The 14,115-nt window shown below is 39.2% G+C and overlaps 1 protein-coding gene across 1 annotated transcript; it reads left to right on the forward strand.

Moving 5' to 3' along the window:
* LOC111870490 (serine/threonine-protein kinase ATR) lies at window positions 1-13,375 on the forward strand (the record flags this gene model as incomplete). The annotated part of the gene is given in 6 exon segments (XM_023862822.2): window positions 1-401; window positions 4,126-4,297; window positions 6,749-6,994; window positions 11,787-11,903; window positions 12,177-12,305; window positions 13,125-13,375. Coding segments are annotated over 6 exon segments (1,316 nt in total), but the record flags the coding sequence as incomplete, so codon positions are not given.
* Window positions 13,376-14,115: the final 740 nt, after the last annotated feature.

Below are 14,115 nucleotides of genomic sequence, written 5' to 3' on the forward strand. Positions count from 1 at the left end.
TTGCAATTGCTATATTCAGAAGACGAGACTGTGCGTTTGTTGATGGTAAACACTTTGCAACAACTATCCACACACATATCATCATTTCATCAGCCTGAGATGTTGCAACGCTGGCTTCATTACCTCCGTGATCAAAATATGTCTGTAAGGCTCAGTTTTGCTTCTCATGTAAAGTATCTTGTGTTCAACCCTAAGTGGGTAGAAGAGAAGCAGTCTGAGTCAGAGGCTCTGTTGGAGGAACATATCCCACTCAGCCAGAAAGACAAAGTAGAGCTGACACAGTCCATTCCATTGCTTTCATTTTGCACTGAGGAGATAACAAAAGTAGTGTATGAAAGTTTAGCCGCAGGAGACCAAGAACTCCAGCGAACCATCATTTTTACCGTGAGATCACTTGGCAGGTGAGTTTCATATTTTAGTCCCTAATCTCACATTATAATGATCTAAGTATTTGATTGGATAAGGGAAATGAATGCTGAAAGAATTTTTATAGGGAAACCTCTTGGAAAGTGTTCATTTGTTATGCTAAAAGGAGATATGAGATTAGCATTAATATGGATGTTATCCTTTAATGTAAGGATGGTAGATGGATGGAATTGTCTGAGGATTGTTTGAGATGGTGTGTTTTGATGTTAGCCTTCAGGTTTTCCCATCACATTGTTTGTATTTAATTTAGTCTAATATTAATTATTTATTTGTATTATGAAAACACCATCACCATTGTAACACTCCTGTTGAGCACTGCCCTGAGTGAGCCGAGTCCAGTTCATATCATCATAATTTATGCCTATAATATTGTTTCTAATACTATTTACCATACATATACAAATTTGTCATGAAGCTGTAATCAAATCTTGGATGCAGCTTTAACATTGACACCTTTATCATTTAAGTGACACCCCAGTGCATTTACCAGTACTGTACATGTCTGCATTATTTCATCACCTTTATAGTTACACAATAGGCGTTAGTATCACTGTTCCAAAGGTCCCAAATTATCTTGATGCTCTTCTCATGGTAGGTCACCACCACTTCCCTGTCACATCCTTTCCAACTAACTCACTCATGGAGCTGAGACTTTCTTGAGAAGCCGCCAATTGTGCAGCTACTCGAGAACTTCTCAGCATTTTGTGGAACCTGAAGATTCATTTCCATGATCAGAAGAGCCCTCCATGGGTAATTATCCTGAGCCAGATCAATCCAAACCATACCATCCCATCCTATCTCTCTTAAGATCCATTTTAATATTGAAGAAAGCAGTCTTCTGGGATTTGGCACCGTGTATATGTGGTGTTGAAGACTGCTTTCTTCATAGTCACTGCCGTGAAAGCCTCAAATCTTACATTTTAATATTGCCCACTGAAATATGCCTTGGTCTTCCAAGTGGTTTCCTTCCATCTGGCTTTCCTACCAATATCTTATATATATTCCTCTTCTCCCTGTTCATGCTACATGCCCTGCCCATCTCATCCTACTTGACTTGATCATTCTGATTATACTTGGAGAAGAGTACAAGTTATGAAGCTCCTCATTATGCAGTTTTCTCCCACCTGTCATTTCATCTCTCTTCGGTCCAAATATTCTCCTCAACACCTTGTTCTCAAACACCCTCAGTCTATGTTGCTCCCTTAATGTCAGAGAAGAAAGTTCCACACCCGTACAGAACCGCAGGCAAGATTATAGTTCTGTATATATCTGTTTTTTATGTTTTTAGATAGCAGACGAGAAGACAGAAGGTTTTGAACTGAATGGTAGCAAGCATTACCCGAATTCATTAATTTCCTCCTGAATCAGTTTTTGATTTGTTATTGTTCCCAAATATCTGAACTGTCCCAGATTTTCAAAACATCTCACATATATTTATGTCATGATTTTGCCCTACATTTTGGTGATGAGACAGCAACATATACTTAGTTTTCTATGTGTTTACTTCTAGACCAACCTCCTTACTTGTGTCAGTTAAAGTTTGTGTCTTTTTCTTTATTGTCTCTCTATTACCACTCAGTAGATTATCATCGTCAGCACAGACCAACACCTCTTGTGTACCATTTAATTTCAGTCCCACCTGGTTTTCTTGGACCTTCCTAGTGGCATATTCTAAGACAAAGTTGAAAAGGAGTGGTGATACATCTCCTTGTTTTAGACCATTCTGGATAAGGAAATTATCAGACAAATGTTTACCTATACAGACTTTTGCCATACGTTTCATTTAAACACATTTTAATCAGCCCAAGTAGTTTCATGGGTACCCCAAACTCTATCAGAATATTGTACAATACTTCCCTCCTAACTGAATCAGGTTTTCTTGAAGTCTACAAATAGCTGATGTACTGTCTCATTGTACTCCCATTTTTTCTCCAGTATCTGACGAATGCAAAAGATCTGATCGGTAATTGACCTCTTAGTCAAAACCCACACTGATGATCCTCAGTAATTTCAGTTGTGTTTGGATTTAACCTTCAGAGAAGAATATTGGACAAAATTTTGTATGAAGTGATAACCCCAGATAATTACTACAGTCAGTTTTATCACCCTTCTTGTGCACTGGTACAATAATAGACTCCTTCCACTGAGCAGGCAATTTTTTCCTTATGCCAAATAAAAGTAATTAGATTGTGGATCTTAGAACGTAATATTTCTCTTCCTGCTTGAATAAGTTCTGCCGGAATTTGATTACTACCTTCTTCAGTTCATAATAACCTATACTCTCTTTGACAGAAATTTTGATATTCTGTCTAATAGTTTTCCTAGATTTATAAACTTCCTCCTCATTGTCTTAAGTTTTCCAAAGCCGCAGCTCTATTGGAGATTTCAACATGATACTGCTCTTTACTCTCTACCTTGTTTAATCTCTTGAGATTTCACCTCTCCATATGAACTCTTTCCATTGTTTGTTTGCTCACTGCCAGTCTTTCCCTAACCTTTGCCACCACCATATAGTGGTCAGTATCAAAATCTGTTCCCTGCATGATCGGACATCAAGTATACTTGAATGCCATCTCCTATCTATCAAAATATGGCCAATTTGATTGTGTCTTCCCATCAGGATATGTTCAAGTAAATTTATGGATGTTATGATGTGGGAACATTGTACTTTTGACAGTAAGATTTTTTGATGTGGCAAAGTTTACTACTCTAAGTCCATTATTATTACTAATTTCATTCAAACTCTCATTCCCAATTGTTGGTTTGAAAATGTCTTCCCTGTCTACTTTGGCATTTAAATCTCCTAACGAAATTTTCATATGGTACTTCAGGAATTTTTCAATTAAAGTTCTAGTTCATAGAAACTGTCCTTTGTATCATAAATGTTATCTTCTGTTGGGGCATGAACATTTGGAATGATTGTAACACACCAGCGACTTCTTAGTATTATGTATGACATCCTATCACTAACGAGCTCTACTCACTTAACTGATTGTATGATTCTCTTATGTACAAAAAGAAACCTGTACCAAATTCATGATTCTTGTTCGGCTTTCCACAGAGAAACCTATCTTCGCCTGCAGGTTCAGTGCCACCTTTGTCCCATCTGACCTGTACTCTCACTAAATCTAACTTATATTTTGAGATTTCTTCTGCCACTGCCCTGAATGAACCTGTCCTATACATACTTCTAACGTTCCAGGTACCAAATCTCCTACCCATTTTCTTAGGTTCATCCACAGAATCTGTCCAGTTCCAAGGTTTCTTGAACATTTTCGTGACAAACTTATTTTTGTTAGCCCCACGCCCAACAACGAAGCTGGAGGACCACCCCTTGTCAGTTGTCCGTGACTGCCTATTCAATATGTTCAGACCTTCCCTCCATATTTGGAGAACATCTCAATTGGCAACCTGAGGAAGCACCTTGCCGTGGTGACACGGGACCCACCTAACTTGGCCTTTCCAACTCAGTGTTCATAATAATTCTGAAATTTCTAATTTTATTTTGTAAAAATTTTGTAGTGACATGGCATCATTAAATAAATAAATCTGTAAGTGTGATCACTGCTTTGTGTGAATGTTATGGCAACACTGTCACTGTAACATTTTCTTTCTGTAGTAGTTTGTTATGGGGATAATTATTGTTCTAGTTAGGTTTGGTTCATGTTTGTTTCATTACAAAGTACTTTGTTTTTGCAGTGTTCCTTTGGATTGTGTCTTGCTACCAACTTTAACAAATCTTCTGGTGTTTATTGCACATCCATCCTCTTTGGTTCTCCCAATTGCTAAATTGAGTGTTGGTGAAATTGCAGAGGCGCATAATGTCCGACCTTATGACATCTACGTACGCTTTAAGAAGGAAATATGTGGTGTAAGTTTCACTTCATTTTATTTACAAGGGCTATTTCAAAAGTAACCTGCGTTTATTATAGGCAACTAATGTAGGGGGGAGGGGGAGCTCATGCATGCAAAGTAGTATCATGACTCATTGCCTTGCAAACCATCACATAACTTTTTACCTAGTGTTTATTCTTGTCTCTGCAGTTTGAGTTATGATGTGTCGTGTGATTCGTAATTCTGCTCTTAATTTTCTTCACACTAAAAATATGAGTGCTGCGGAAATCCATGATGAATTATGCGTGATTTATGGTCGAAATTTAATGCGTGAAGGAACTGTAAGACGGTGTAGAATTAGATTCTAAAGGGTTCTGATGATGGTGTATAACAGTCAAAATTATTTGGTTTTTGGACTTCATCCATGGTCTGGTATTCTAAAATCCAGAAAACACAACATTTCAAAAACTGGATCTGTTTCCATCCTCAGGTGGGAGGGAGACACCTACTCAGTTGGGTCCCTTAGAAAGAAGTAACCTTGATCACTGGACAGATCCAGTCCCCAAAACATGTTTTCTAGTTTTTAGATTACCAGACAATGGACAAAGTCTGAAGACCCAATAATTCTGAATGGTGTAGAATGGTCAAAGATGGGTGAACAAATGTTCACAACGAAGAGCAAAGTGGTCGGCCATCTGTAATGAGTGATGTTCATGTTCAAAATGTTGACCAACAAATTTGCGAAAGATGGTGCTTCACAATTTAAGAACTATCATATGAATTTCCAAAGATTTCCTGCACTGTTCTCTGTGAAATTATCACAGGCTGGACTGTCACAAGTTTTACTCAGATGGGTTCTGAAAATGCTCATGGATGTGCACAAAGTGCAGAGAATGGCTTGACTTTGACTGTTCAGAGTGATACCACAAAGGTGGAGATGAAATTCTCAGTCACATTGCTCAGTAACAGGTGATGAAACCTGGGGTTCACTTGTGAATACTGAAACCAAGGAGCAGTCAGTGCAGTGGATGCACACACATTCACCAAACACTTGAGCACTGCTGGAACGTTCCAGTTGGGAGTTCTTTGACCACCCTCCTTACAGCCCTTGATGTCGCTCTGAGTGACCACAACCTGTTTAAATATGTGAAGAACTGGTTGTAATCACAGTGCTTCAACAATAATGAAGTGTTGATGGGAGGTGTCAAAATATGTCTTAAGTTCACAGGACGCAGACATCTTTGACACAGACATACAAAAACTTATTCCCCAATATGAGAAGTGCCTCAATTCTGGCAGTAGTAGCAGAAGTAGCTTAAGTATATACATATTTTTTGTATATAATAATTTTATTTTCTCATTGCTTGTTTTATTAACTGCTCACCAGAGGTTATTTTCTGAGTAACTCTCGTAATTCCCTATAAGATAGTCTGCACACTTGTTTCGGCTCTCCTCTTAGAACATTGAGTATAATTAATGCAACGAAACTCCTCGGTAGTGTTGAAATTTGTTTATTTATTTATGGTTTATTTTATGATGCTCACAGTAGCTCAGGCTGCGTAGTGCTGAATGATAGGATTATCAGTGAGTAATGAATTTGAAAAGTTATGGAAGAAAATAGTTGTGGCCTAGTGTGCCATACTATTCCAACACTTGTCTAGATGAACTGTAGGAAACTGCACATAACACAACATACACCAAGAATGCTAAGATAGGATCAGGGCGACAACTACATGAGGATTGGTGGTTAGCACAGTGGAAAAGAACCTGGACCTTCCCTGAAAAATCATCACAGGTGTTGAAATTTGTTGTGTCAAGTATGATTCCAAAAATAAATGCAAATCTTCCATGTTGAAGTTGCCATTATTGTTGAGAGCCACAATGTTATGGCAGAATTGCTCAAAAGGGAAGGCGATGTTGGAATACTTACTCTCCCTGGTAGAGCAATATGCACCTTGAATTTATACCAAATGGTACTACTGTCATGAAGAAGTACATGCAAGGAGGTGCTTGTCCATCTACAAAATGTAACCTGCCAAAAGTGACCTAAAATACAGTCAATCAGAAAATCGCGTTCCCACATGACAATATGTCGACATGCACATTGGTTTTTACTTATTATGTAGCAGCAACTCATCAGATATGGATACTGTGGTGCTTACCCATCAGCAGTGCTCCTGGTCTTGCCTGTCAGATGTTTACTTCTGTTCATGGTTGAACGGTGGACTGAAGGACTGTCACGTCAAGGATGTTGTACAGGTTCAAGTGTCTTTGAATATTGAAATGCAGGAATTCATATTTTGTTGTATGGAAACTATGGTTGCTGGAGGGCAGTATTTTGAAATCATATGTGTCTGAGTGATTAGTGCAATCTGAATATAGATGTAGCTGGTCTTGGAGGAGTTGTTGAAACTGTTACATATATATTAGACAATTAATAGTTCACATTGTGATGTTCATGTTGTCACTCTGCCCTGTCTTTTCACAGTTGATGATGCATTTTGTAGTACTTAATCACCATATTGGAGGCCTAAGTTTTGGAACTTCAATGCAAAGGGTTGTTCGAGCATTGGGTTTTACAAGTTTTCGAGAATTTCTTCAAAAGGACTCACACCATATAATTCCATACCTTGTTCCTGCAATGGTGAAGAATCCTGGAACATCGCAACTGCTGAATGATGTTGGAAGGACTATGATGATTGACCCCAAAACTCTAATAGAGGAGACATTCCAGGTTAGTTCTGAAATTAATAGGAATGGGATATGAATGTTATAGACTTCCTTAAGTTAAGTCTGTCTCATTTCACCTAACTCCCAATATGTGTACATTATTAAAAATTGTAATAGGCTTGAGACTTTCACAGTAGCAAATATAGGGTACAGAGTTCTGCCCCTTGGGATATAACATCAATGGACTAAAGCCAAGAGGCTTTGTGACTATTGCTGTTAGAATCTCAAATTCTTCATTAACACTGTAGTCTTCTGGGATGTGATGTGTTGTGATGTTGTCTATTAGTTGGTTATTAATCTTTTTGGAGGAGCTCCATTTTCAGGGTACTCTTGAGTTATCACCATCACCATTACCATTGCCACCACCATCACCATCACCGAGTGGGTTGACATAGTGGTAATGACTCATATTCAGGAGGCATTGATTTCAAGTCTCTGCTAGGTAACTGGCTACCCTGACTGTTACAGTTAGAGGCAAAGAAATGTCAAACCCATTGCACTGTTGGATTACAGTCGATGCAAGCATAGTTTTGTCTTCAAAGACAAATTACTGCACTACTATTTGAATGAGAGAAGGTGGATGAACAGTTGGTAAATTGAATGTATTTCATATCTGAATGTCATGATAATTTCTGGGAATAAACACAGAAGAGAATTGGTTAGTTCTGTTAGTGAATTATGCTAATATTGTGGAATGCAAAGTGCTGTGCTGACATTCTTTAAACAGCACTGTCACGATTGACAGAAAGCTATTTTATAAGTAAGCTTCCAAAATCCAATGAGACAGCAAGATCACAGAGGTGCTGGGCTTCAGTGAAGTCTTCTCAGGTGATTGTCCTTGTCAGTGTTGAATTAGTGTCTGATGTTTCATAGACTGTATGTCTTTCAATCATCAAGTATTGCATTTGTATATGGCATTTATACTTTGATATGCCTGAAAGCCAGATTGTTGGAGCCAGAGAAGATCCATTGTTAGGCTCTGGCTTAGTAAACACGTTCCTGTGGCAATGTGCACACAATAATATACTAAAAGTTGGAAGCTGTGTCTATGCAGGTCATGGTGAAGATATATAGAGAGGACTAAAGGAATGACTCCCAGAGCTGTCAGACAATAGAATATGGCCATGAGTCATGCAGTACTCTGAACCAAGAATGACTGTGCTGGTGAGGGCCAGCAGCAATTTACCCAACAGACCCGAGCAGGATGGCATGGCTCCCAGGGTTGTGAGACAGTAAAATATGGACACGAGTCTCACAGAACTTGGAACCAAGAATGACTGTCTGACTGCCTGCTGCTTGCCCTTGCCAGCACAATGGTTCTTGATACTGTCTGATAGTTCTGGGAGCCTTCAGACACACTGAATGTGTTGGTGAAGGCCGGCAGCAATTTATGAGACCAGGTGAGGATGGCAGTGGCAGTCAGCTGTCAGTGGTTAGCAGTCAATTGCCAGCCAGTGAGGACGTGAGCCCATTGTTGGAAGCCGCTACAAAATAATTTTTTTTTTAATTTATCATTTATTAGCAATCTGAATTTACATTCTAGGAGCTAATTTGCTGTCATGTACAATAAATTCTATTGTACTAAGTTGGCTTGANCGAGTATAGCAAACTGGGAAGATATGGTGTATGCTTTGTTTGTTTGTTTGTTTGTAGAGTCTGCAGATCAGTGAAAGTTGTGTGACTTTTGTGGTTACAAGTAATAAGCATTCTTTAAACTCAGTATTCAACCCAGTCCCTTTATCTGGTCACTGACATGTGACAGCTGGGGTTGGATTGGTTTGGATAGAATTATTGTACTGTATTGAATTGTGCATCATTGGACTGGAACTATGTGGTGAATAATTCAGGTGGACTGGCCATCATAGAGAGGATGGAGGCCAGTCAAGAACAGATGAAAGCCAAGATGGATGCCAGTCAAGAGATGCAGGCCAATCAAGAAACAATGGGGACTGCCCATAGAGAGTTGAGGGGACCCATAAATGCCAGTGAACAAGAAATGAAGACCAGTTTAGAAAAAATGGGGGCCAGTCAAGAAAAGAATGAGGTGTGGGTTGTCACAAGGTCCAGCTAGCAGGAGATAAGCCTGATCTGATCCACCCAGGCTGAATAAAAAAAAAGCCAACCGATGGAAGGTACTCTAGTGTCTGTCAAACCTGGAACAGGGAGCCTGTGTGCAGGACTCAGCAGCGAGATCCAGGCGAAGTGACTCAACATACAGATAATAGAGATGCTGGTAGAAACCAAACAGTGTGAACTCAGAACCAAATTGACATAAGTTGAAACCCCAATGTGGTGTAGAGGCGCCTGGATCATGGCAGCCTTTGTGTATAGCATTAGAGCACCCATGGACCACCTTTGCCAAGGACCAAATACAGCAGGACGGAATGATCCATTTGCTGGCAGTGTGAAGGCATTGGCCATCTTAGAAGAGAATGACAACAGAAGTATTTGCTGGAAGAAGACTGAGATCAGAGAAACGAAGAAGCAGGCTGATTCCACAAGTCATGTCTTGTGACTGTTGATACAGGAACATCATTAATAATCGCCAGAGTGGATATTACTGCAGGATTATCAGAGAGACCTGACTATGACCTTATCCTGAAGGGAAATTTTAGTGAAAATGACTCGGGTGGTACACACTGACAACTTGCATGCTTTGTCTCAAATATCACCAACGGGAGAAGCAGTGAGGTGGTAGGGACTTGGTCATGACAATGTGGCTGGAAGGCTTCCTGGAGGTGGCAGATAGCCTCACAAGGAAGGGTTCTCTGGCTGTCCATTGAGCTGGGGTATGTGGCGTGAGAACACTTGTCCAGCCCCCAAGGGAGGCGCATGTAACAATGGCTGGAGACCAGTGACAGAAGCACGATAAGAGAGGCATATGTGCAAGAGGGCCACGGCATGCCAGAAGGGCAGCCCTAAGGAGGGAATAGTTGGAGAAGAGCAGTGCAAGACCTAACCTACAGGAATGAGGGCTGAATGCTATAGAAAGCAGAGAAAGAAGTGTCAGGCCCAGTATGAAGTTGTGCCAGTCACGAGAGTAATCAAGGATGTCAAGGGGAGGCCTCAGAGTAGAGGAAGTGGTGGTATGCATGTAGGCTACTGAGGATGAGCAGGTGTAAGGAGGGAGCAATGTGATGCAACACCTGGAAGCCAGAGGAGACAGCCATATGCTACCATTGCTAGGCATTGGCTTGGTAAACATGTTCCTGCAACAACAGATGTGCATACTACAATAGAGGAACTGTGGAAACAATGTGTTTTGTGTAGTCCATGTTAAAATTGTAGAGGGAGGACCAAGATCGACTCTGCTGGTGAGGGCTAGTGGCAGTTCACCCAATGAACAGGACAGCAGTGAGTCAGTCTCATGACTCAGTCAGGGTCGTGAGACAGAAAAATATATGTCCCACAGCGTCTGGAATCAAGACTGACTGTGCTGGCGAAGGCTGAAGCAATTTGCCAGGAAGGATGGCAGCAGCAGTTGGTGGGTAGCAATCAGGTGCCAGCCAGTTAAGACAGGAGCCATAAAGGGAATACACATTCTCAGAAGACACTGCCAAGCAATGAATAGCGAAGAAATAGCAGGTGTCGGTAGCTGTACTTAGATTGTGAGAGTGTTAGAGTGTTATAGTTATTTGTGGGTATTAGTATTAAGCATGGAATAAATTCAGTAATTAGTCAGAAGCCTTTGTCTAGTCACTGACATGGACAGTACATAGATGAAGGTGCAGGCTTCTCAGTGCCAATCACATGGAGTTAGTCAGTGGTAATGTGCCCGAACATAGACCCTGTGGGGAACAGTGGGTGGGGTTAGTTGGTCAGTCATCACAATTCATGTTGACCAGTTGACTCCATCTACTAATCCCCACACTGCCCATGCTGTGATCTTGCTCTGTGCATAAATACTGTATTGAAACACGAGATTCACGCCAACCCCTGATGGTGGAGATAGAGGCAGTCTCTAAAATGTTGGACAGTAACTCCACCTTGATGAGGCTGATCATCAGAGAGGACTTCATTGTGTATTTTCAACATGAATGCTTGAAATCGCATGTAGACAATATGCTGCTTGTCAGAAGTGCAGGAAGGGAGAAGACACTGTACACGTGTTCTTTCATAATTTTGGGATATTGTATGCTGGATTTCATGCAACAGCAGTTTGATATAAGTATGTAGTTTTCAAGCTTGGTTTGTAGCTTGAATATACTGTTGAACTGCAGTTCAGAAGTCTGGATATTCACACACATTCACTACATTCAGGATGTCTGTAGAGCAGACATCAATAAACACTAGCTGAGGAATAATATCATGTAGACTCTCTGTTGGATGTGGATTGAACACAATTCACACCACAGTGTGTGACATGTAATGGAACTTATGTGGCATAACATGTGGTTATGCTCTAGACATGTCACTTTCCTTTCCCTTGATTCAGTCCATACACATCATGAAATGACTGTAATTTATTCAGTATTATTCAAATGGTTAAACATTTGCGGATTATATATTGCTAGATCACATAACATCCTTTAATCTTTGTCTTCTTATAGTAGGGATTTGTATAATGGTATTAGTATTGAAAAATGCAATAGTTGGGCAGTTGGACCATGTGCTTTACCATTACAGTAATGCAGTATGCAGCCAGTGTAGGTTATTTATGGGATTTATCTTCTTGAAGTACTGTAGAGTGGAGCTGAGTGAATCATTTGCATTAAATTAGAGGTTAATAAGCTATGTTTCATGAATGTATATTTTGCCAGTCTCTGTCATTCCAAATAATCTCTGTTTGATTGTAGCATGTCTATCCATATATCTACCTGTATGAAAATGAGGAATCTCTTGCCATGTGCATCAAATATATGCAGAATTTCACTGGTATAAAAGTAAAGGATCTAAAGAGACGCTCATTTAAGGTTAGTAATATCCATTTTGGCCTTGACAATGTGATATTAAATTATGTTTATGTTTTCAGCTGTAGAATTTAGAATGACATTCCTGTATGTGTATAGGTTGTTTTACTTACTATATACTTTTCTAACATATTCATTGGATGATGTAGATAGAACAAGAGCCTTAGAAGAATGATACTGATTTTGTCTGAAGTTTCATTTTGTTTGTTGTTCAGTATGAAAAGAACCATGTTTTAATAAGTTCACAGGCATTGTCTCATCATAATTTTTTAACAGGTCATCCACAATGAGTTGTTATTGCATTATGAATGCCAGAAGGAAAGAGTGCTTGGTGCATTGCGTGATTTGGCTAAAGATGATCCAGATTATGCAGTTACTGATAAACCTATGAGCTTAGAACAGATTGTAAGTATATAATTGTAATTAGCTTGCTGTCTTTTCTGACAAGTATTAGTAATGAGAGTCGGTGCTTTCATAACTCTGACCTAGTCCTTTAACCTGAGATTGGTCAAAGATGGTCAAATAGTTTTACTAAAGACCATTTTGTGAATGCAGAAATTAAGTCTGCATAAAATATCTTCTGATGCACTTAATTTATTGTCTCCTGGTATTCTAAAATGTTAAGAAATTTTGTCATCTTAGACCAAGCTGTATGTAAAAGCATTAAATCTAAGAATCTTGGTTATTGGAGATGAAGGCAGCTTGTTCCTAAAAATCATTGTTTCCTGTCTACCAGACTGCATGGTGTCACATCTCAGAAGACAGTAATCTGGAACTATACAGTGTCTGTAATAATTAACTTAGCTGTAGTCCTACGTTTAGACCTCATTTCTCAAAAAACTGAAAGGAAACCTACTATTATGGTTACTAGCCATCAGTAAGATTGATACAATTGGTAAAGTCTTGATCCCTGCCCTAAATATGATTTCTGAAGGTGCATACTGGTACTTATTTTCCTCTGGTCTAATTGTATATAGATTCTATAATTATCCCCCCCCCCCTTCTCCTCCCAAAGATACTGCCATCTCAGAGTTGCTGTTTGCTCTAGTCTTATAGAGACTATAGTCTTACCTGTTACTGTTTGATGTAGACTTTTAAGACCATAGAGAACTAAAAAGGAAGTTCATGAATTTGGATATTTGCACATGATTATATAAAACTTATTTGCAGATTTTGTGTGTCAGATTGTGTGCTTACATAGTAAGAAAATGATTCATTTTCCAGGCTGACTACCTGCAGCCCAGGTTTCTCGGTGTTCTGGTGTTCTTTGACAGTAAGCTGGTTACAAGGAAGGTTGCAGAGTCAGTGAAGAAAAAGGCTTTGTCATCTTTGCCAGAAATCATTAGGCTAATGGGACCTAAACATATCACTCCTGTGAGGTTCAAGGTTCTTGCTACACTTCGTACGGCCCTGAAGCTGAACTACAGCAACTTTCCAGACTTAAATGTTGCAGCGTGGGATGCCTTTGTTCACAGGTTTTGGTTATGAAATTCAGTCCTTCCTTAATATTCACGAATTTGTATTCACAGTTAAGTTCCCAGCAATATANTGTTCTTTTATATTAGGTGGAAGTTTATTAAAAATTTTAATTCCAAAATAATATGTTCCCTTTTGAAAGACAGTTAAGTTACATGAGGGATAATGGAGGTTATTACTATGTCTTGTGTTGATTGTATGAATCTCAATTAGATAAAAATAGATCTTTGTTTTTGACCACAAATAACAAAATGGAAAAAATATACTGTGAGTAAAGGGGCAGAATCTTTAATCTCTTAAACAACTCCCGACAAGAATCTCTACTTCTAGAATTGATGATGACTCTTATTACCCTCTTCTGTAGTCTAAAGATACGGATGGAAATATGAAAAATATACCGATCTCATTGATTGTAATAACATATAGGGTTTAATAGCCCTAACTGCATAGAAAGCTGAACCCAGTTTGGACATGAGCCAGTCAATGTGTCCTTTCCATGACGGTATTATCAGTCATCAGACCGAGGAACTTAATATCAGCAGTTATAGCAATTTGACTGTTACTATAAATGAGAGGTATGTCCAGTGTATTACTATTCTTGGTTAAGAAATGCATAAAATACATTTTATTGAGATTCAGTGTCAGTAAGTTAGCCTTGAACCATTCATTTATATTTTGGAATATTAAATGTAGTTTGTTTTCATACTCAATACGATTAAAGTTCTTAACAATAATACTG

This window comes from Cryptotermes secundus, unplaced genomic scaffold (genome assembly GCF_002891405.2).
Source record: "Cryptotermes secundus unplaced genomic scaffold, Csec_1.0 scaffold3642, whole genome shotgun sequence".
NCBI classification, from domain to species: Eukaryota; Metazoa; Arthropoda; class Insecta; order Blattodea; family Kalotermitidae; genus Cryptotermes; species Cryptotermes secundus.